The sequence below is a fragment of the Podarcis melisellensis genome, assembly GCF_964234715.1.
Source record: "Podarcis melisellensis genome assembly, chromosome: 9".
Classification (NCBI taxonomy): Eukaryota; Metazoa; Chordata; class Lepidosauria; order Squamata; family Lacertidae; genus Podarcis; species Podarcis melisellensis.
This window is the reverse complement of record NC_138541.1, coordinates 6,113,258-6,137,241: the sequence shown is the minus strand read 5'-3', so window position 1 is coordinate 6,137,241 and position 23,984 is coordinate 6,113,258. Positions and strand designations below refer to the sequence as shown.

Here is a 23,984-nt window from a genome sequence, read left to right as displayed (position 1 = left end):
TACAGCTTCCAGGTCATGTGGCCAGCATGACTAAGCCACTTCTGGTGAACCAGAGCAGCGCACGGAAACGCCGTTTACCTTCCTGACAGAGCAGCACCTATTTATCTACTTGCACTTTGACGTGCTTTCAAACTGCTAGGTTGGCAGGAGCAGGGACCGCACAACGGGAGCTCACCCCGTCACGGGGATTCGAATCGCCGACCTTCTGATCGGCAAGTCCTAGGCTCTGTGGTTTAACCCACAGCACCACCCACGTCCCCTTTGTGAGTCTAGGCACAACAATTAAGGGTTAGAGAGAGAGAGAGAGAGATTCCGGGCACGGTTTATACCCAAATACAGGGCCCGACCTTCCGTTTCCAAGACAAAGGGGCACAGGAACATGCGAAGAGCCTTGCAGGATCATGCCAATGGTTCAACTAGTCCAGTAGTATTCTGGCCTCACAGTGGCCAACCAGATGCCTGCAGGAACCATGCAAGAAGAACAGTGCCGAGGGCCTTCTGGCGGTTCCCTCCCTGCGAGAAGCCAAGTTACAGGGAACTAGGCAGAGGGCCTTCTCGGTAGTGGCACCCGCCCTGTGGAACACCCTCCCATCAGATGTCAAAGAGAAAAATAACTACCAGACTTTTAGAAGACATTTGAAGGCAGCCCTGCTTAGGGAAGCTTTTAATGTTTAATAAGTTATTGTATTTTAGTGTTCTGTTGGAAGCTGCCCAGAGTGGCTGGGGAAACCCAGCCAGGTGGGTAGGGTATAAATAATAAATTAATATTATATTATTATTATCAACCTAACTGCAGCTCTTCCCACCTGTGGCTTCCAGCAACTGCAAGGCTGAACTTGCAAAACCAAAATCGGCAAAGAAAGCAATGTCCCGCAGGATCACCACGGAGGATGCCATTGCTAGAAAAACGCTGACGAGTGTGATCTAGACTCGGACAAGCCCCGCTGAAATGGAGCCACACGAGAGCACAGTGGTTATGACAACATTTATTGAAATATAGAAGGCACTTACAATACCAGGGACCTGGGGAAGAGGTGTGGGGGGGGGAGAAGCACCAGATGTGCAATCAGAAATCAAAATTACACCAAAAGAAAAGAAAAGAAAAAGAGAAATAGCTTTCACTCAGACAGGAAGAGCAAGCTTTTCCTGTTGACAGATACAGTACATGGAAATAAACTACCATCAGTCAACTACAGGTCAAAAGAATTAAGACTTTTATAGAGATATATAGATATAAAAAGATAAAAATGTGTTTGTTTTTTTAATCAGTTTGTTTTTTTTAGAAAAGGAAAAAAGAAAGACTTCTTTAAACACACAGCCGTAAAAGGAATCACGAGTTAGTGGTTCAGGCCCCTCTCAGTTTCTGCATTGCAAGAGGTCTTGGTACATTTCGAGGAGGTGCTTCGCCTCCCTCTGGCCAGAAAGCAAAGCACCATGGGTAGTGGAATAATACTTCCTGTGGGTGGCCTCGCCCGAAAACATCACCTGCATAGGCTGGAGATCCAGGGAGGGAGGGAGGGAGGGGAGAGGTTGGGGACGGGGGGAGAGAACACACGTCAGGAAAAGGTATTTGGAGAGATAACAATGTCAGGGGGAGGCAAGGACTGGACACAGGCAAAAACACACTCGGAACTGCATGGATGCTGGCGCTTCTCCATTCATGCAATAAAGGGCTTTCATGAGATGTGCAGAGCCAAAGGCATCTTGAAAGAGAACAGCCCTTTACAGATACACACACAAACACAACATGTTCGGTGAACGCATGGTGGGGTGTTTTTTGGGGGGGCGGGGGGAGACCTGAACGCCTTGGGCAAAGGATACTACTGCCTGAGTGGAGTGTGTTGAACTTTTCAAATTCCAAAAACGAGGGGTGCAAAAAAAGCCCCGCTGTAACATGACACGGGAAGTCAAAAGAGGTTTTGGTTGAATTAAAATTTGAGTAAAATGTGTGAAAAATTGCATATAAATCATTGGAAATCTGGGTGGATAAAATCAAATTTTTTTAAAAAAAAATCATTTATTTTTATTTAAATTGGATTTTTAAAATAAAATGCTTTTGGAGGAAAAATCTTTCTAAAGATAGTTTTCTATTTAAGTTAGATTATAGTCCAAAGGCCATTCATCAGGAAATAAGGATTTGTTTTAAGCTCTGCATGTGTGCTAAAACTCAGTCAAAGTTTTGTTTTGTTTTTAAATTGTTTAACCACATCAGTTAACAAACATGGATACATATGCTATAAAGTTATTGCTTTAGTTAAATGAATTGTTTAAACTGTTATTAAGGAAATGATTATTTTTCTCCATCCAAGAAAGAACAGCAGAAAAGTTGTCCAAATACAAAGAGTTAACTTATTAAACCTTAATAATAATTACTACTACTACTACTACACACTGCCCTGATAGTTTATAATATAGCTGCATAAAAATACTATCTTAAATAAATGCTATGAAGACAGCTTAGCCCAGCGGTTCCATTGACCAACGCGTAGCTTGGATCCTGCAATCGCCCTTGCATGTTCTTTGGGGCTAAGATTTAGGGACTGGAGGATCCTGCCTACAATTCTCAAGCTGTTTTAAATGCTAACTAGAAAGGATTTATATCAATTAATTCGTTTAATATTGGCAATAGGACAGAAAGTGACCGTTTGCCCTTGGTCCTTTCTACTGCACCCCCCCAAAAAACTTGCACCCTTCCCAGTTTTAATAATTCATTGCGGATTTTTTCCTACCCAGCGGCCTGTTTTTCAAATGAGCGTTCTTTCAAGGAATTCGTTTCCGGGATAATACTTACAACCGTCTTGGAGCTCTCGGTATAAGGCAGTGGCTTTGCGAGTTTCTCCACGTCCGCTCCGCTAGACCCAACTTGAGTGTAAGAATAGGAGCCGCGGAAGTAAGGATTGCTGCCCCACGAGGATCGCAAGATCCGCCGAGGTTTCGGAATGTCCGGATTCCCTAGACCGAAAGAGAAGGCGCAAAGTCGTCAGGGGAAGAGGCCTGGAAAAATAATCCAAGTTCAGCTAACCAGATATATATGGCATGGCCCTGTAAAAATATGCACACACTTCACTGACAGTCACTCTTGGTGGTTCAGATAAACATTGGATGGATTAATTGAAAGAGTCATGTTCTGGAGGAAATCAGTGTACTGCAATCCATGTTTCTAGTACAGTGGTACCTCTGGCTGCGAATGGGATCTGTTCTGGAGCCCTGTTCACATCCAGAAGCGAACGCAACCCGCATCTGTGTGTGTGCGGGTCACGATTTGCCACTTCCACACATGCGCGTGACGTCATTTTGACCGTCTGAGCATGCGTGAGCGGCGAAACCTGGAAGTAACACGCTCCGTTACTTCCGGGTTGCTGCAGCACGCAACCTGAAAATACTTATCCCGAAGCTACTTCAACCCAAGGTATCACTGTATGAGTTTTTATCTTGAGTTGGAGTATTGAGGGACTGGACTGTAGCAGGTGCATTCTCTGCCATCTCCCGAGATGGGGTACTGTTTCAGGGTTTTTCTTGGGGTCGAGACTTAGTTTCAAAGGTGCCTCTTTGATTATGTTCTTGTATTTTTATCATCCGTCTATCTCAGGAGACAACGGAGGGGTGCACCTTTGGGGGTGAAGTCAAACTTTTGGGTTCTTTTTTGGCTGGTGCAGAAATTCAGTTCTCTTGTCAAGTGATACGCTGAGCTCCATGCACCCATTGAAGCAGGCAGACAGTGGCAGGTCAGCACTTATTGGACCGGGGACTGCACATCTTAAGACTGGAAATAGCTGATCAGTGAGACACGATGATCTCTCCCACCGACAAAGTCAATCAAGTTGAGTTTTTAACTCTCGGGTTGTTTTCGCTGTGTTTGCAGCAGCGAAGTGTTATGCTTAGACTTTATTGTGAATTATCAGTGCACTGTTTAATTTTATTGTCCGTTGATTAACATGAGATTAGTCAATTGTTTATATGACTATTTAAGTTTTGTTGCAATTCCAGAAAGGAATATAGGAAACTGCGTTCTATCAGGTCAGACCAGAGGCTGTCCAGGTTTCCAGGTAGTAGACATTCGCAGTCCTGCTAGGAGATGCTGGTGGCTGAACCTGGATATTGCAAAGCAGATGTTCTATCTCTGAACTACAGCCTTTTCCTCAAATGAGCCCCACTCTGCAATGGAACAGGAGATCACCACACTCAGAAGATGGGTGGCCTGCTGGCAACCACATTTGTGGCAACTCATATTGACCTCAGACCATAAGTGTGGCTCAATTCCAATGCTGAAGCCACCTGAGTAATATCACAGAAGACCAGCAAAGTGGAAAGATCAAAAGGAGAGCTGGGATTTTAGCATGGCTAAAATCATCTTCAGGAACACACACATACAGCGCAAAAGGGCAAGAGGCACGGTTGCACCCGTGAGCTCCTGAACGGTTGGGCAGCAGCCAGAAGATACAGCAATCCTGTGAACTTGAAAGCTTTTGGCTCCCCTGAAATCCAGGCACCTAACATCCAAGGGCTTAGCCGACAAAGGCTGTGTACAAGAAACCGAGTTGCTTTGAATGAGGCACCACTTTAATCAGGTTTACAAAGAGCCGCAGTTGTCAATGGCTCGTAGCCTGCCTGAAGTCTGGGGTGTTTGGACAGCAAATCCAAATAATCCATTATGCTAACGTGTGGGGGAAATCAAAGTCCCCCTAGATAAATAGTTTCTGGGATGAAAGGGGCACCAAGCACAAGTGATCACAAATGGAAAAGATGACAGAGTCTAGCTCTGACCCTGTCCGCAGGCGAAGTTCATGGGATAATTTTCCCAGGAGGAGCCATGGCAGCATTTTCCAAGCTGTGCGCCAGGGTCCTCTGAAATTTACCAAGAGTCCTAAGTACAAGTGGACACTAGGGTTGCAAACGTGATCCGTGCAGGATGCACATTCGCAACCCACATCTGCCCGTCTGCGCATGCTGCAATTCGGCGCATGTGCGACTGCCAAAACCCAGAAGAAACCCATTCCTGTACTTCCAGGTTTCGGTGATCTGCAACCCAAAAAAACGCAACCTGAAGTGGCTGTAACCCGAGGTAGGACTGTAATAAGAAGATCAGTAATGAAGAACGAAGGCAGAACTCAATCGCAGAGCTTCGCACACCCTCAATTAGTACCATCCCTTTAATGCAACATGGTGAACTGAGGCTAAGACATATGTTTGCCTAAGGCAACCCTGTAAGTGTGTAGAAATGCTAAAATCTGAGCATGACACATCAACCCATATCCTTATTTTACCATGGTCACATCCGCACCAGACCTTTAAAGCAGTCCCCTGCCACTTCAATAATCATGGCTCCCTGCAAAGAACCCTGGGAACTGTGGTTCGTGAAGGATGCTGAGAGTTGCTAAGAAAACCCTCACAGAGCTGCAATCCTCAGCATCCTTAGTAAACTACACTTCCCATGATTCTCTGGGAAAGTCACGACGGCTTTAAATGCGCTGCCGCCCACCCCACCCCACCTGGCCCAGCCCTTTCCGCTCTCCGGACCCAAGCGCCAAGGCGGTGGGGGCAGTCGCAGACCTGTAAATTTACGCAGCATCTCAGTGCAAGTCTCTGCTACGGTTTCATCGTCGCATTTCTCCATGATCAGGGCCTCCTCCCCGCAGATCCAGCCGCTCAGCACGTGGCCGTAGCGCTCGGGCGGGTAGAGGACGTCGAAGCTGCAGATCTTCTTGTACCACATCCCCTCGGGGTAGGTGAGGCTCTCAGCCTCGGCCTCGTCCTCCCACACGAACTGGATGCTGTTGCACTCGGGGCTCCAGAAGGGCTCCTCAAACTCCAGGAAGATCTTGTCTGTGGTGCTGATGCCCAGCTTCTGGATGGCCATCACCTTCTCCTCGGGCAGCCGGGGGTGGAACATGTTCTCATGGTGCTTCTTCAGCACCCCCAGGGACACCGTCACGATGACGTGGTCGGCCAGGATGAACTCGCAGTCCTCGCACTCCACGCAGACGTGGTAGCCCACGTCCCGCTCCCCCGTGCGGTCGCTGTTGTGGTCGGCCACCCCCTCGATCTCCTTGCTGACCGACTGGTTCCAGTGGATGCACTTGACCGGCTTGTTCAGCTGGATGACCGACTCCGGGATGGCGCGGGAGAGGATCTCCACGATCTTCATGAAGCCGCACGGGATGATGTGGTGGGCCCCGGGGATTTCAGTCCACTCCCCGAATTCGCTGAGCGACACCTCGTCCATGCTGTGGGAGCTGCTCTCGCAACTCTCCACCTAGGGAAAAGCAGGCAGAGAAGAAGGGCTTTCAGATGGGGGCTGTTTTTCTCCTAAGTGCGGCTTACAACAGAAAATCACAACAGAACAAACACAAAATTCGTAACAGGAATAAAGACAAGGACAACTCAGTAACTCCTCTGTCCAACAACAGATTTTAAAAGGGCAATGAATGTGAATCAGGAAAGGCCTGGTTAAAGAGGAATGTTTTCACCTGGCACCTAAAGGTGTATAATGAAGGCACCAGTCAAACCGCCCAGGGCAGAGAATTCCACAAATGGGATTTTGAAAATCTCAGCCACGTGCCAACTTGCTACTGCCAGCCTATGCTATATGGTGTTGCAACGTCTCAAGCAAACCCCTGCCATCGCTGTCCATACCTTAAGGTATTGCTGGATCATGGCAAGTTTCAGCCTCCTGATCGTCTCCGAGTCGTCCGGATCGGCTTTGATGCGCTTGCGCACGACATCTCGCGTGAAGACGCCCACACTGTTCTTGCTCTCGGCATTGACTGGTTTACCACTCTGGAAGAACTCCTGAGTCAGGTTATAGACCTGTCTCGAGACAGGGAGAGGGGACACACAAAGGGGGTTAACAACACCATACGTCCAGACGTGGTGGGAATGCAAACCTTCACAGCTGTTTCAGGAAATGGTTGCTGGAAAATTTTCTTTTATTATGAAACAAGCGTATTAAATATGCTTATAGGTTACCAGAAGAACCTACTAGTTATGGACATGCAAATATTTTCCATGTTTGCAGCTAGAAATATATTAACACAACATTCTAAAACAGCTACTGTACGTTAGCAAGGAATGCAATGCGTCAGATGTGTTGTGCGTTCCACGGCTACCTTAGAGCAAACCAGACACTAAAAACAGTATTAAACATAACCAACTGATGAATGCCTGCTTTTGCTCATGTAGATATAGTCGTACCTTGTAAGTCGAATGCCTTGCGAGTCAAACGTTTTGGTTCCTGAACGTCTCAAACCCGGAAGTGAGTATTCCAGTTTGCGAACATTCTTTGAAACATTCTGCTCAAACGTCAGGTACAGGTTCTGATTGGCTGCAGGAGCTTCCTGCAGCCAATCAGAACACACCTTGGTTCCCAAACGCTTTGGAAGTCGAACGGACTTCCAGAATGGATTCTGTTCAACTTCCAAGGTATGACTGTATAAACTATTTGCCTGGGATTTAGAGGAAACCTAGGGGAAACTGCACATTTACCTTCTAACATAAATACTAATAAAAAATATTTTGCATCTATATAGTGCTTCCTTGAGTGTTGTTGTTGTTGCTGTTGTTTTCTTTATACCCCGCCCATCTGGCTGGGTTTCCCCAGCCACTCTGGGCAGCTTTCAGCATATATAAAAAATAGTAAGATATCAAACATTAAAAACTGCCCTAAACAGGGCTGCCTTCAAATGTCTTCTAAAAGTCAGATATTTCCTTGACATCTGATGGGAGGGCATTCCACAGGGCGGGCACCACTACCAAGAAGGCCCTCTGCCTGCAACTTCGCTTCTCGCAGGGAGGGAACCACCAGAAGAAACTCAAAAGAGTTTCACATATTCAATCACCAAATTGACACCGTAGAAGCTCCATCCCACCCTATAACAAGCTATCCATCAGGCTAACTGGGCCGCAGAAGCAAATGCAATCTTTTAAAGGCAGCAACACAGCCGAGACTGGGCCATTTTAGCCTCAAACAGTGTTGCAATTCTAAACATTCTGAGCATTTTCCATGGACAGAGTTCTGGCCATCCCGATTCACTCTCCACATGAAACTAGCCACTGGAACATGGATAATAAGCTCTGTGTCAACATGCATGGTAAGCAGAGAGGGAAAACAACCTTTGATGGCCAGTAATTCGGGGGAACTAATCAGCCAAGGCGGGCGATGTGACCTTGGTCACGTAGCTACAGAAACATGATCAAGGGCCTGGTGTTTCCAACTAGAGGCTGGGCACCCAGTTTCCTCCTCCCACTGCATTAAATGGAACTGGGGGGTTTCACCGGAGACCACCCCACTTGCTTTGGGGAGGTCAGAACCCCTGGCTTGCACGAAGATATCAAAGTCGCTGCAACCCTTGGCTTCAGCAGAACGCCAGGCAGCTTGCATAAGCCACTGGCTGGCCGTAAGCAGATTGCACGTTCACAAGGAGAGCAAAACCACATTAAACTACATTAAGTAACTGGGCAGAGGCTCAATTAGCCACAGCCTGTTTTTGACTGCCCTTCCCTTTTCCTTTTGTACAAAAAGGGCCTACTTTTTAAAACTTCAAACACTTATCTGAACCAATTGCTGAAGAACCCCAAGAGGAGGGAGTAGGGGGAGAGCTTAAGTCAGCTGCATGACCCTAATTCCCTGCATTTTGAGTGGCGCTAGGAATGTTCTAAGAGGATCTAACTAATATATCTCCAAAGTAGCCCCCATAGCTTTTCGCAGGCAGGCTCAGTGCTGGAAACCTCTAACGCTGGAGCCCTTGGCAGACTTACATGGGAGGGAGCAGCACAAAACTCAGAGGGGCTTCCTTCCGAGTAAACACACATAGGACTGTGGAACACAGAACTGCAGAGCTGGAAGGGACCACGAGGGTCAATGCAGGAATCGTTTACCCAACGTGGGACCCAACACACACATATATGAGAAACCGTCGGGTGAAAAGGACAGATATCAAGTCTGGCTCACGGTACAGGGCTTGACCCCTTCATGTTATTTTAAGTACGTTTCTGAGCACAATTAAAAGTGTTGGTGCTGACCTTTAAAGCCCTAAATGACCTGGGTCCTGTATACCTGAAGGAGCGTCTCCACCCCCATCGTTCAGCCTGGACACTGAGGTCCAGCGCCGAGGGCCTTATGGCGGTTCCCTCCCTACGAGACAAGAAGTTACAGGGAACCGGGCGGAGGGCCTTCTCGGTAGTGGCGCCCGCTCTGTGGAACGCCCTCCCATCAGATGTCAAGGAAATAAACAACTATCTGACTTTTAGAAGACATCTGAAGGCAGCCCTGTTTAGGGAAGTTTTAAATGTCTGACACTGTATTGTTTTTAATACAGTGGTGCCTCGCAAGACGAAAAGAATCCGTTCCGCGATTCTCTTCGTCTAGCGTTTTTTTCGTCTTGCGAAGCAAGCCCATTGACAGCTTAGCGGATTAGCGCTACAGCGGTCTAGCGGCTTTTAGCGATCAGCTGTTAAGCGGCTTATCAGCGGATCAGCTGTTAAGCAGCTTAGTGGCTTAGGAAAAGGGGGGAGCGGGAAAAAAACGCGGGGGGACGCAAGATTTTTTTCGTCTTGCGAAGCAACCCCATAGGGAAATTCATTTTGCGAAGCGCCTCCAAAACGGAAAACCCTTTCGTCTAGCGGGTTTTCCGTCTTGCGAGGCGTTCGTCTTGCGGGTCACCACTGTATTCAGTTGGAAGCCGCCCAGAGTGGCTGGGGAAACCGAGCCTGATGGGCGGGGTATAAATAACAAAATTATTATTATTAATAATAATATTATTACTGCAAAGCAGGAAACCCAGGTCTGACTCTCCGCTCAGTCTTGTCGCCGAGCCTCAGTTCAGCGCAGCCACGTATTGGTGCTTCAGAAACAACGCTGCCTCCAGCTGTGGAGAGAGAGCTATCACACTATTTGGTGTGATTCCAAATGATCCTTTCCCACTTTCACATGCACAGGCAGCAAAGCGCCAATTTATGAGTGATGGAGCTCATGAACTGCCTCTCCCTAGGTGGCCTCATGCACATCTCAACTTCTCTACCTAATCCACTTTCTCGAGGACCCGAAGAGGATAAAATGAGACAAAGCACAGTAAAGCAGATTTGCACGAGTCAAGAAACAGGACCTCAGAAAACCCTGAAACTTGGACAGGAGGAGTATCAGGTGGGGGCTGGAACTGTGGCTGACCAAAGGAGGATCCGAAAGAGAAACCCAGCAGGTCAGCAGAGACAAACTTAAGAGCAACAGTCCCAAGTGGATCATGACAGATTGCTAGGGTCACCAGACTTTCCTGCGCCTGTACGAACAACTGCAGGCTAGAGACCACAGATGTACCTTTCCCTGTTTATATGTTTGTTTTGCAACAGGGAAAAGCTTAAATAAAAACGTATTAAAAACAACAACAACAACAATTGCAAGCTGGAGAATCTGTTGTGCACACCACACAAACTACAACAGTGCACACATGCACAACCACACACCCACATTTTCCCTCCCCGCACGCAAAATGACAATTAAGTGGGGAGCTAGAAATGAATTAGGCCTGGAAAACGGTGTTTTCGCTCTCGTCCACTCTTAACTGGAGTGGGACGCGGGTGGTGCTGTGGGTTAAACCACAGAGCCTAGGACCTGCCGATCAGAAGGTCGGCGGTTTGAATCCCCACGATGGGGTGAGCTCCCATTGCTCAGTCCCTGCTCCTGCCAACCTAGCAGTTCGAAAGCACGTCAAAGTGCAAGTAGATAAATAGGTACCGCTCCAGCAGGAAGGTAAACGGTGTTTCCGTGCGCTGCTCTGGTTTGCCAGAAGCAGCTTAGTCATGCTGGCCACATGACCCAGAAGCTGTATGCCGGCTCCCTCAGTCAATAAAGCAAGATGAGCGCTGCAACCCCAGAGTCGATCACGACTGGACCTAATGGTCAGGAGTCCCTTTACCCTTTACCTTTACTCTTAACTGGGGATGGGGGTAGGACATGACTGTCCTGTAGAGCATAGCTGGGGAGGCAAGAGTTAACCTTCTAACGCCAGTTGCAATTTCCAGGAAGATCCCTCTGTCTTACACACACTTATACACACACTGCAACAATTAGGCTAAAAAAAAGACCTTCTGTTGGCTTCAATATAAGGCCAGCCCCCCAGTTAATTGAGGGGAGACAAACTGCAAAGGGTGGGGTGTTAGAAGTGGGAAGGAAAGAGTTAACTACCCCCAGCTGAGACACACACCAGCACCAGTAGGGGGGGAAATGCCTCTCCTTGATTGTTATTAGACCTGAAAGAAGCCTTCTCTTGCAGTCAATTCAAAGCTTCTTAGGCTTCAAATTGTGGCTGGGAGTGGGGTCGCCATTTCTGGCCCACTGGGTTGTGTTTTTTTGTCAGGGGGATGATAATAAACACTAAAATACAATAACCTATTAAACATTAAAAGCTTCCCTAAACAGGGCTGCCTTCAGATGTCTTCTAAAAGTTTGGTAGTTGTTGTTCTCTTTGACATCTGATGGGAGGGCGTTCCACAGGGTGGGTGCCACCACCGAGAAGGCCCTCTGCCTGGATCCCAAAACAACCCCATTCTCTCATCCCTCTGCCATCATTACACTTCAGAAAAGCCTTGTGCTGATAGCAGGAAGCTTTGTTCAAGCATAATTTCAGCGGGGGGGGGGGGGATATTACATGCAGATGTGTCCCTGTGGGGGGAACGCATCTCGACGACCCCGTCTTTGAAAAGCTCCCTGGTCAACCCTGGAACCGTGCAAACCACCTCTGACGGGTGGATCCGTGCTGCCTTCAAATTTGCTTTAGTAACTCATCGGCGACAAACCTCGTTGTATAAATCACTGAATTCTTCAACCACATCTTTCGGGATCCTTTGACCGTTGTTGGTGAGGTGATAAGCCACCCCATTCTTGGAGTACAAGCTGATGCGGCCCACACTCCTCTCGCCGTCTGTCGTCTCTTCGAGTAAGCCATTATCTTCTGCTAGATGATAGATGGGGTTTCCATTGGAACCGTGGATCCACGTCGCTCCCAGTTCAAAAGTAGCGTTTTCTATGGAGGGGAGAGAGAAGGAAGTCCTACATTAGGATATAATAATAATAATAATAATAATAATAATAATAATAATAATAATAATAATAATTTATTATTTATACCCCGCCCATTGGCTGGGCTTCCCCAGCCACTCTGGGCGGCTTCCAACAAAATATTAAAATACAATAACCTATTAAACATTAAAAGCTGCCTTCAGATGTCTTGTAAAAGTCTGGTAGTTGTTCTCTTTGACATCTGATGGGAGGGCGTTCCAAAGGGCGGGTGCCACTACCGAAAGGGCCTTCTGCCTGGTTCCCTGTAACTTGGCTTCTCGCAGCGAGGGAACCGCCGGAAGGCCCTCGGCGCTGGACCTCAGTGTCCGGGCAGAACGATGGAGGTGGAGGCGCTCCTTCAGGTAAAGGCAAAGCCAAGGGCTGTCACGGAAAACCAGCTGCAAACAGAGATGGTCCCCATGTCCTCGCACTGACCAATGCTAGCCTTTGCCATAAGGACCTAAGAAGAGCCTGGCTGGATCAGGCCAATGGCCCCTCTAGTCCCGCATCTTGTTCTCACAGTGTGTGAACAGTTGCCTGTGGGAAACCAGCAGTCAGGATTCGAACACAGAGCCCTCTCCTTTCCACAGAGCAACTGGGATTCAGAAGCTAGCAGCCATCAATAGCCCTCTCTTCCTCCATGAATTTGTCTAATCCTCCTTTAAAGCCATCCAAGTTGGTTACCACGCCTGTGCCTTTGGGAAGCAAGTTCCACAGTTTAGTTACGTGAACAAGTACATTTTATCCATCCTGAATCTGCCAACACTCAAGTTTCCTTGGATGTCCATAAGTTCTAGTGTCTTGAGGAAGAAAAGCTTTTCTCTATCCACTAGCTGCTGGATAGCTCAGTTGGTAGACCATGAGACTCTTTCCTCCTTCTTCTTCTTATTACTATTACTATTTATATACCACCCTATACCCGGGAGTCTCAGGTCAGTTCACAGAATAAATTCAAGATATAAAACCACAAAATACATGATAAAAATAAAAACAACCCAATAGAGTCCCCCCACCCAAAAAGAAAACACATTTTAAAAGGGCACAGTATATAAATCAGATCAAGCAAAGGCCTAGTTAAAAAGGAACATTTTTGCCTGGCGCCTAAAGGTGTATAATGAAAGCACCAGGCGAACTTCCCTAGGGAGAGCATTCTACAGATGGGGAGCCACTGCAGAGAAGGCCCTGTTCTCGTGTTGCCACCCTCCGGCCTTCTCGAGGAGGCGGCACACAAAGAAGGGCCTCAGAAGATGATCTCAGGGTCCAGGTAGGTTCATATGGAAAGAGGTGGTCCTTGAGGTATTGCGGTCCTGAGCCATTTAAGGCTTTATAGGTCAAAACCAGCACTTTGAATTGGGCCTGGAAACTAATCGGTAGCCAGTGCCGTCGGACCAGGATCGGTGTAAGTTGCTCAAACCATCTTGCTCCAGTGAGCAACCTGGCCGCTGAATTCTGCACCAGCTGAAGTTTCTTAATTCCAGGGTTGTGAGTTTGAGCCCCACCTTGGACAAAATATTCCTGCACTGCAGGGGGCTGGACTAGATGACCCTTCCTACTCTATTGATTCTATGACAATTTCTCCACACCACACATAATTTTGCAAACTTCTGTCCTGTCGCCTGCTACTCGCCGCTTCTCTGAACGGAAAAGTCCCAAATGCGGCGACTTATTGCCTTATTGTGGAAGGAAGAGTGTTAAGGTATATAGAGGTGTATATATGGTTAATTTGAATATGTTATTATTGAATATTATTGAATATGTATATTATTAAAGATGTATATTATTGAATATTATATCAGCCGCCTGGGGGGTTTCACTGTGTTTTGCTGGTTGGTAAAAAATAAAATTAAAAAATAAATAAATAAGGGAATTCCCATGCGCATTGAGGCGGGGGCATCCGTGAAAGCGAGACCCTCGCTCTGATGGCGGGACCATCGGCTCTGCCACCATCCGCCTTGCCTTGCAAAGATGCCAGGAGCGCCGCGCGCCCGGGGATGCTCACGATGGCTTCAGAAGCGCCGAGGACACCGGCTGAAACGTCCTCGTTTCCGTACAGCATCAGATGTACAAAGCAGAGAAGAAGGATGAGTCAGGCTAAAAATAACCAGGGCCACCTGTAATGTTTACTAACTCATTAAGCCAGAGTCCTCAAAGCAGATGAGCTTGGTGCAAACGTACAACATCAAAGTGTGACGTTAATCACATCCTTTTAGACAACAGATGCTCCTCCTGACTAAAAGACCCCTTGGAGGCATGGAGGGGGGAAAGTACGCAGTCTCCTGCAATTAACTACCGCAGTCGTGGGTATGTTTTGCTGCCGTTTTTCTTTTCCCTGAGCTGGGAACAAATGCATCTTTCCAGAGGAATATAACAAAACATGGGACGCGGGTGGCGCTGTGGGTTAAACCACAGAGCCTAGGGCTTGCTGATCAGAAGGTTGGCGGTTCGAATCCCCGCGACGGGGTGAGCTCCCGTTGCTCGGTCCCAGCTCCTGCCAACCTAGCAGTTCGAAACCACGTCAAAGTGCAAGTAGATAAATTGGTATCGCTCCAGCGGGAAGGTAAACGGCGTTTCCGTGCGCTGCTCTGGTTTGCCAGAAGGGGCTTAGTCATGCTGACCACATGACCCGGAAGCTGTACGCTGGCTCCCTCGGCCAATAAAGCGAGATGAGCGCCGCAACCCCAGAGTCAGCCATGACTGGACCTAATGGTCAGGGGTCCCTTTACCTTTATAACGTAACAACCCTGCGCCGCCCCCCAAGGGCGGGAGTTTTCTGCCAGAACTGCCCTTGTGTAAGGCTAAAACGAGGCCTGTGCAATCACAGGAAGAAATGGGGGTGGGGGCCAGATAGGTCTCATGGGAGAGGTTTGAGATTACCAACAGGCAGGGAGTCCCACCTCACTGAAAGGTTTCTTGCAGACGGGGAACTGGAACAGTGGTTCTTGCCCTACAAGAACACTGAATTTTGTGCGTGAAGTTGTGGGCTGCACCAAACCAGGGCAGTACAGTGGTACCTCGGGTTACCTACGCTTCGGGTTACATACGCTTCAGGTTACAGATGCTTCAGGTTACACACTCCGCTAACCCAGAAATAGTACCTTGGGTTAAGAACTTTGCTTCAGGATGAGAAGAGAAATTGTGCGGCAGCAGTGGGAGGCCCCATTAGCTAAAGTGGTGCTTCAGGTTAAGTACAGTTTCAGGTTAAGAACCGACCTCCGGAACGAATTAAGTACTTAACCCGAGGTACCACTGTACAGACTCCCCAACGTGCAGAAGCAAGGAAGTACACGGAGTCCGCTACAAAATCTGGGCAGCTGTGCTATTTTTTTGAGGCTCCTGCCCTCTTGTGTGCAGAGAAGCTCCGGCCTTCTATATATAAAGACGGCAGCCAGGAAACGTCCTGCAGGTGTGCTGAGTGACGCGATGGCTCCCTTAAGGGCTCGGAGCATGGAGCACTTCCCTTCTGTCTGGCAGCACACCCTGCCAGGGGGGCTATTTTTGACACGGCGTGTCGGCAGTGGACGACCCACTTCCCATCCGCAGGCCGGTGCCAAGCGTTCAGCAGCAACTCCTGAATGAAAAGGCGGATGCTGGGCTTCCAAGGCATCCTTTCCCCTCCACTTCCCTCAGATGTTCGGCTTTTAATTTACTGCTGGTGTGTTTATCGACTGAACCGCAGGGCGTGATGTCAGGGCTTCTGCAAGGAGCAGGAAGTGGGGGGGTGGCCTAGGGCCCCTTTCTCCGGTGATTATAACAGGGGCACGGCCAAATAGTAAAGGAAACCAGCTCACTGCCATGAGAAAGGCAGAGAAGGAAGTCATTTGCAGCGCAGCCAGGACAAGTTCCCCCAGAGCATCCTCCCGTTGTGGCTCAGTGGTGGATCAGCTGCCTAGCATGCGGAAGGTCTCAGGTTCTATCCCCGGCATCTCCTTGCAGGGCTGGGAGAAACACACTTGCCTGAACCCCTGGAGAGTCCGTATAGACAATACTGAGAAAGACGAGCGAATGGCCTGACTCTGTGTTAAGGCAAAAATGTGGATGAATGACCTGCCCGAGGACTGTCTCGCCAGAGTGGTGCATGCTCTGGTTATCTGCCGCTTGGACTACTGCAATGAGCTCTACATGGGGCTACCTTTGAAGGTGACACAGAAACTGCAACTAATCCAGAATGCGGCAGCTAGACTAGTGATAGGGAGCGGCCGCCGAGACCACATAACACTGGTCCTGAAAGACCTGCATTGGCTCCCAGTATATTTCCAAGCACAATTCTAAGTGTTGGTGCTGACCTTTAAAGCCCTAAAAGGCCTCGGCACAGGATACCTGAAGGAGTGTCTCCACCCCCATCGTTCTGCCCAGACACTGAGGTCCAGCGCCGAAGGCCTTCTGGTGGTTCCTTCCCTGTGAGAAGCGAAGTTACAGGGAACCGGGCAGAGGGCCTTTTTGGTAGTGGCACCCGCCCTGTGGAACGCCCTCCCATCAGATGTCAAGGAAATAAACAACTATCTGACTTTTAGAAGACATCTGAAGGCAGCCCTGTTTAGGGAAGTTTTTAATGTCTGATGTTTTATGGCTTTATTATTTTTATTATCACTAATTCTACTAATTCTATTGGAAGCTGCCAAGAGTGGCTGGAGAAACTCAGCCAGATGGGCAGGGTATAATTTTTTTTTATTATTATTATTATTATTATTATTATTATTATTATTATTATTATTATCATTCTATTACTTTAACTGTTCCTTGGTACAGCAAAGTTTCACCCATCCTCACGACTCCTCTCTATCCTTCCTTCAGATAAGCAAGACAAGCATTATTAAGTGTTCAAGGACACATTTCAGCTGGGCAATGACAATCAAGGAGGATGCAGAATATAGCTGGCATCATGGATGCAGAGGAATGGTGGGAGGCAGTAGCTGGTGAACCCCCAAGGGAAGAAGGCTCAGAGCCCGGGGATTGGTGGTGGGACAACAATGAGTGGTCGGAGGGGGAAAGCGGAGAAGACTGGGAAGAAGAGGAGCCAGAAGCCAAAGAGATAAGAGGGCTTAGTGAGCAAGAAAAGTCTGTGGCAGAGAAAAGCCCAGAATCAGAAGTTGAAGCAGGAGAACAGGGAGGCCAAGGATGGGTCAGGCTTTTAATTTCCCCTTCCTGCTGCAACAAGCTCCCCTCCCTGCTGGCCTCTGAGAACCAGGAGAGGCATGAAGAGGGAAGAGCAAACACAGACACACAGGCGCAGTCTCAGATTGCAGCGGGGGGGGGGGACCCTGGAGAGGAAGAGACATAGCCGGCTGTGGGGAGGCCAGGACCTATAGTCTCGGCAATGGCTTCACGGGGCACCACCTGAGTTGCTGTGCTCATTAGGCCTGGCACCCCTATGCAGATCCTGTTTGCTAATAGTTCACTCCAGCTTTCTCGGTGTGATTTACCGCAAGTTTGCTCCAGTCAGCTGGTGAGGATTAGGAATGTGGGGCACGGCTGAGGAAGTGAAGGGAGTGTCCCAAAGGCCAAGTGGAGGGGTACATTTGGCCCCTGTGTTCCCCGCCCTGCACTGACTGGCAGTGCTGCTCCAAGGTTTCATAGAGAAATCTTTTTCATCCCTACTTGGAGCTTCCGGGGACGGAACCTGGGACCTTTGGCACTCAGGTGCTCGACCACTGAGCCCTAAGGATGATAGATAGGTCTTTGTTAGCCCTTCCGGATAGCCAGCCAAAATAAAAAGAGGCTGGCAGGTATATTATGGAACAAGCACAAAATATTATCCTCAGCCTGTAGATCAATCCCTACACACGGACAGAGATGGAGGGGAGTGTGAACAGCCCATAATATGAAAGAGAGCAACGCTTCACACATCTGATGATGTGGGTTTCAGCCCGGGAAAGGTTCTGCCGCCACAGATCAGATAAGCCTTTAAGCAGTCACAAGGCTCCTTTGTTTTTGCTGTAACAGACTCAACACCGCTCCCCTCTGGAATGTGTGCAATTTATAGGGACACAAACGCGGAAGGAGTGGGGGGGGGGGCGTTTACGCTGCGCGTCGCCATTCTGGCCAATGGTACGGCTTTAGATTTGCATGCCAAGCCGGCTGCAGCAAGTGCAGCTCAAAAACCCACATGTGAAAACAAAGAGCATTTGAGATAACAACTACAATGATCCTTGTGCACCGAGACGGGTGAAGGAACTTTTTTTTTGAAGCAAAATGAAATGGAAAAGGCACGAGGCCATGGTAGATCCTGGGATACTTTGCAGAGCCCAGTGAACTGGGCATAAAGAACCTCACCCTCTAATAAAACACTCTGAGTAATATTTATCTGTTTTGCTAGGAAAAGAGAGGGAGAATCTTCCTACATTGTTCAGATTGGACAAATTCAGAGAGGACACATCGATCAGCTGTAACAAGCAGGACATTAAACAAAATGTAGGGGGTTTCACTCCAGCCAGCCAGCCAGCCAGCGCCTCCTCCGAGTCACTCCATTACGTTCCTGCCACCCCTATCCCCACAGCATTCTACAGCCCCCGAACTCACTTGGTCCTCCTCTGTGGGTTATTTTTGAACCTCCACCCCTTCAATACTGTCTTCTCCTAAAGATGTTTTTGTACTTCTGCCTACTTTGGGGTTTCCCCACAAGCCTTGCCTGCCAATTCCTCCCTCTCATACATGGATAGTGCCGTTTCTGGCTACATAAGGAACAGCACAAACTTCTGACAATCATAAATAGGGAGAATGACAATAGCTCAATGCCCCCAGGTCCAGAGGTAGTAAACCTAAGTGCTGTCATGCTCAGTTGCCCGTCAGATTCCCAGAGACTGACCACCATGAGAAACAGGTCACAAGGGCTAAACGGACCTTAACATTGAGTCCTCTTCTTATGGTGATTATGCAAAGGCCGGTCAAGAACCGGAAGCCACGTTGCAAGGAAATGATTCCCTTACCGAGCTTCACGCTTTGTATCCTGCCTCCGATTCGGTCAGACGCTTCGAGGACAGTCACATCCGTGAAACCATTCTCCAGGAGGGTTTTTGTCGCAGAGAGGCCCGCGAGCCCAGCACCGATAACTACTATTCGCGGCTGTCGCTTTCTCCGTAGGCCACTACTAAGAGGATCATCAGTGCTGTCTGCAGATATTTCACTACTTTGCATGCCGTCCAAGCTCTCTTTCTAAGGAACCTGCCAAGAAAGGGGACACAAAGTAGTTTCGGAGCATTAGGCTGGCAATTTTCTCTTCCTATCTCCCTCTTCTCCCTTCCCTTCAGGTCGCTTTTCAATCTCCCTGTTCCAGCGCAGCAATAAATTCTGGAGAAACACTGGCGTCCCAGGACTCAAGGATCCCGAAACAAGAGCCAAACCTTCTCAATGGGAGATACTGAAAGGAAAGCAAGACCGGCCTGGAATATAAATGCCTCTGATTCTGCGGGAATGAAAGGCTTGGTGAATACAAAAGCATCCACCCGGTCATCAAAGATGATATTTTCAGAAAATTCACATGCATTTTTTCCCTTGCATGTCTTTTTATAGACCTATAGACCCTCCCGAGGTGCCAATCTTGCGGTAGAGGAAAACCAGACGCCACACACACACATTCTGTGAAAAACCTGCAGAGCAAAGGAATGATTCAGCCTTCCTTCTGCCTTTCTGGCAACCGCAAATCATAAGCTTTGGGGCATAAAGATAAGGGGCATGGCAGCTGACCTGGCTGGAAAAGAGCAAGGAAGCTAAATATGAAAACACACAGCCTCTTCACACGAGAAACTGTAGCTGAGCATCTATCAGAGCTAAGCTGTAGGCAGCAGGTGTAGAGGACCTCATTGTCACAAGGGAAACACACAGAAATATTTCAGAGTCCAAAAGAGAAGTTATTAACCAGGGACCTTGCAGTAAATTCTTTTAACAACCCTTCCTACCTCCAGGAGGGTCAAACAGTGCCCTTCTCTTCCAGGGTTTTAAGCTGGCAGCAAATGCAGGCAATTTATCAGACCCAGCCCAGCACCCATGAACAGCCCCGCACCCACTAAACCCCCTGCTTTGATGATGCCGGCTTGAAATCCCCCCTTCCCCCCCAAAAAAAAACCCACGTAGAAAAAATTGGCAGGCCATAAATACAGAGAAGATGCCCATACCCCGCCCCACCCCATTCTCTGATCCAGACAGGGAAGAGTCCGTTGGTTAGACACAACCCTTTCCTCGATCGCTGTGCAAATCCACAGGAAAGACAATTGAGGACGCAGTGCCAAAAAAAGGTCTGAACTTCTAAAACAAGTTAAGTGGCATGTAAACTAAGTTGATGATAGGGCCTTGGAGCCAGGCGCATTTCAAGTTCAAATTACACAGTGTGCCACGCTTATGAGTGCATAAAGAGCCACACAGTAGCAGAGAATTCTGAGCTGAAACCTGGAATGCCCATCTAAAATCCCACCCAGTTGTTGGTTATCCGAGGTGCTGCAAGATAAGAGGTCCTCCCTGCCTGATGAGTCCTGAGATGAAGGGAAAGTGTTGTGGCTTTCTGGTCTTGGGCTACTGGTAGCCCAACTAGTTCTCGCAGATCCATGTAGCGTTATTGCACCCACAACGGCAAAGCCTGCAACTGCGAGTGGAGAAAACACGTAAAAGGGCACAGCATTTTGTCTCCCAAGATTGCAGCAACTCAAGGGGCCAAGCTGTGAGAATGTCTGCGGTCACCTTCTGTGGGGGAAGAGGAAGTTGTCGCTTTCGCTGGGACAAAGATATCACAGGAGGAGTTGTGTCAGGGCAGGCTGAGGCCTGGGAAAATGTTGCAGGCAATATGAACAGATCCCAGAGACACGTCAGCTGAATAGAGGCTGCAGGGACTAGACGACCCTCGGACCCTACAATTCTATGATTCTAAGTAACGTCTTACAGACATCCCATGTGGGTGTCGAAAGTTGCTCGAGACAGGGAGCTTGTGGAAGACAGAAAAGAAGAGCCAGAGTCAGCCTCCCAGGTGTGAGGTGCAAAGGCAAAAGCAGAGAGGTGTTAAGAAAATGTTTTCTTTCCCCTTCCTCTCTACCCTCTGCTGTTTTTTCATTGGCCCCCACCTGTTTGTACAAATTTTTTCAAAAGCTACGCAAATATAAAAAAGGAAACCAGACCACGGCTGGCAAACACATCACGCTTCTGAAATGCCATTTGTGCAATTTCCTGTATCAACCAAATGCGACAGATTTGGGTTGTTTTTAAAGGCAGTGTTTTCACAGCCTGCTTCATCTCACCCATCTTTAGCCAACAAAGCTGGAAAGTAATGGAATGAGGCGATCAATACAAGCATTGCGCTGAGAACATCAAGGGCCAATTCAATCAGTGGGACAAGCTCTGCTTGCCCAAGACATCCGGGAGTGCCACAATGAGATGCTGACATCAATAGAACCCTAAAAAGAAGTTGTTGCATAAGTACCATCAGAAGCCAAAGGAAGAATTTGAAAGCTTGGACCAGCAAGCTCTTCCAGTATCAGCATCACCCTGCAGAAAGAACTATGGGGCTTGGCTTCAAAACAAACTGAAGGCTTATCAGGTTGCATTAAAATATAATATTGCTGTTTAAAGTGATAGCTGAGGACTCACATTTTGAGAGAAATTTAAAATGCTTTCAGGGTGCCCAGCATGTACAAGGTACACCCACACTGGGTATTTTCCACACAACTAGTTCTGCGGGTTAGTGTGAAACTGTAGAAAGGGGCTTTCAATAAATACAGTAATGGGTCTATAATGAACTAGGGCTTGCCAATCAGGTCGCCAATTCAAATCCCCGCAAAAGGGTGAGCTCCCGTTGTTCGGCCCCAGCTCCTGCCAACCTAGCAATTCGAAAGCACACAGTGCAAGTGGATGAATAGGTACCGCTCTGGCTGGAAGGTAAATGGTGTTTCCGTGCACTGCTCTGTTTCGCCAGAAGCAGCTTAGTCATGCTGGCCACATGACCCGGAAGCTGTACACCGGCTCCCTCGGCCAGTAAAGCAAGATGAGCGCCACAACCCCAGAGTCATCTGCAACTGGACCTAATGGTCAGGGGTCCCTTTACCTTTACCTTAATGAACTTGCAAATCAGCCACTCGTCTGGTTACCTGCAGCAAGTAGGAATCACCTCCAGGAAACCAAGTAGGGAACTTTCAGCAAACTGGAAGAAAGTTGGTTCTTTTTCTCCCCTCTCACCACCTAGGCATTCCATGTGCCACAAATGACAAATATAATTAGGGAGGGGGCCTGGCAAGTTTTGTAACCATTTCCCAACTTGCTAAAAGTTCCAGCGTGGCCTGGAGAAATTCTATTCCACTATGATTAGATTAGCCGGGACTCAGAGACAATGCTATCAGCTCCATTACTAACAGATAGGCAGGAGTCCAGCCCCAAGTGAGTTCATAAGTCGCATCCGACTCTCAATCCTATCTGATGATTCCTATAAGGCCACCTGGAAACTTGAGAAGATCACCAGGAAAGGAAAAAGCAGAAAAAGTTGCCCAACTAGCCCCCAAGCATTTCCTGACAATCAACCCAAGGGTTTGGCTGGGGAGAGGAGGTGTTTTCGAAGGAGGGGGTGCGGAGAAAGGCCAAGGAATGAAAATGCCTCCTTAAAAAGTCCAGTGTAGACATTACTGAGCAAAACAGTCTGATTCTGTACAGTGGTGCCTCGCAAGACGAAATTAATCCATTCCGTGAGGCTCTTCGTATAGCGGTTTTTTCGTCTTGCGAAGCAAGCCCATTGACAGCTTAGCGGATTAGCGCTACAGCTGTCAAGCGGCTTCCAGCGATCAGCTGTTAAGCGGCTTATCAGCGGAACAGCTGATAAGCAGCTTAGCGGCTTAGGAAAAGGGAGAAAAAAGCGGGGGGGAAACCACGGGGGGGGGATGCAAGATTTTTTTTCGTCTTGCGAAGCAACCCCATAGGGGAATTCGTTTTACGAAGCACCTCCAAAACAGAAAACCCTTTCGTCTAGCGGGTTTTTCGTCTTGCGAGGCGTTCGTCTTGCGGGGCACCACTGTATAAGGAAGCTTCCCATACAAATCTGTTCTATTTCATTTCCCAAAGTGGAAGTCAATTCTTGGGGAGCTTGGTGCTGATTTCCACGCTCATGCTGAAACTGCAGAACTGCAGAATTGACATGGCTCCAGCACCAAGGCCAATTCAGGGTCCGTGCTTCTATTTTTTTCCACGGGCTTTTTAAGCTAACAGTGGCCCGTTGCCTGCTCCAAATCTTGCAGTTGGGAAGGGCTACAAAAGTGAAGAATGGCATTTTTGACCTGTAAAGGAGGTGGGGTTGCCCTTCCAGCCAGCTCACACCATTTCTGTTCAGGTTTCATCCACCCAAATGCAGAACACAAACATACAGAGCGAGTTCTACAAATATGACACGCACGCATCCTGCTTAGGCAAGCTAGCCCAGGAGCAGCCCAGTCCACCCTGTCTGGCATTCTCTTTGAGGAAAAAAGCTATTGGGAGTGATGAAATCTTGGAGCTTTATGCAGCCAGTTTGCAGAAGGCAAATAGTTCTGGATCTGGCCAGCGCCTGGGTAGATGACTGCCGTGGGAACCCCATATAACAGCCTGGAGTTCTGTGTTGAAAGAAAGGCAGGATGGGAATGTACTAAGCCATTATCACCTCACTGGACCTAAATCGTAGGTTGTCTCTTTAGGCAAACAGCACACTGCCTGGAAGAGAACGCCGTGTGCTCTCACCAGTGGGCAACAGAAGCGCAGAGAAACATGCAGGATCCTGCCTTGCCTCTCCCTCCTTCTGAAGGCAGCCCTCCAACCTCCAGGAATGACAAATAAAACATTTTGTGCAATGTCCCGGGTTAATCGGCATTCCACAAAGGGAGCCTGGGTGAATCCCAGACACCTGCTATTCTGAACTGCTCAGGCTGCGACTCTTGTCGCACTGAACGTGTCAGCCAGAACTGTTATATGTAGGGTTTTATTAGTTTTCAAAATTTTATTG

General features: G+C 48.2%; 1 protein-coding gene across 4 annotated transcripts in view; it reads right to left on the bottom strand.

Annotated features, from left to right (window-relative positions):
* Window positions 1-970: 970 nt before the first annotated feature.
* SMOX (spermine oxidase) overlaps window positions 971-23,984 on the bottom strand; it is a 44,710-nt gene continuing 21,696 nt past the window's right edge. For 2 of the 4 annotated variants that reach the window (XM_081925066.1, XM_081925067.1), the window contains exons 2-7: window positions 18,973-19,207; window positions 11,788-12,014; window positions 6,634-6,807; window positions 5,551-6,253; window positions 2,792-2,952; window positions 971-1,494 (exon numbers count right to left, since the gene is read on the bottom strand). In XM_081925066.1, the coding sequence (XP_081781192.1) occupies window positions 1,357-1,494; window positions 2,792-2,952; window positions 5,551-6,253; window positions 6,634-6,807; window positions 11,788-12,014; window positions 18,973-19,180 (1,611 nt within the window). In that variant the 5' untranslated portion in view covers window positions 19,181-19,207 and the 3' untranslated portion in view covers window positions 971-1,356. Of the gene's footprint in view, window positions 1,495-2,791; window positions 2,953-5,550; window positions 6,254-6,633; window positions 6,812-11,787; window positions 12,015-18,972; window positions 19,208-23,984 lie in introns of those variants that run through there. The other 2 variants (XM_081925068.1, XM_081925069.1) reach the window with 2 other exon arrangements.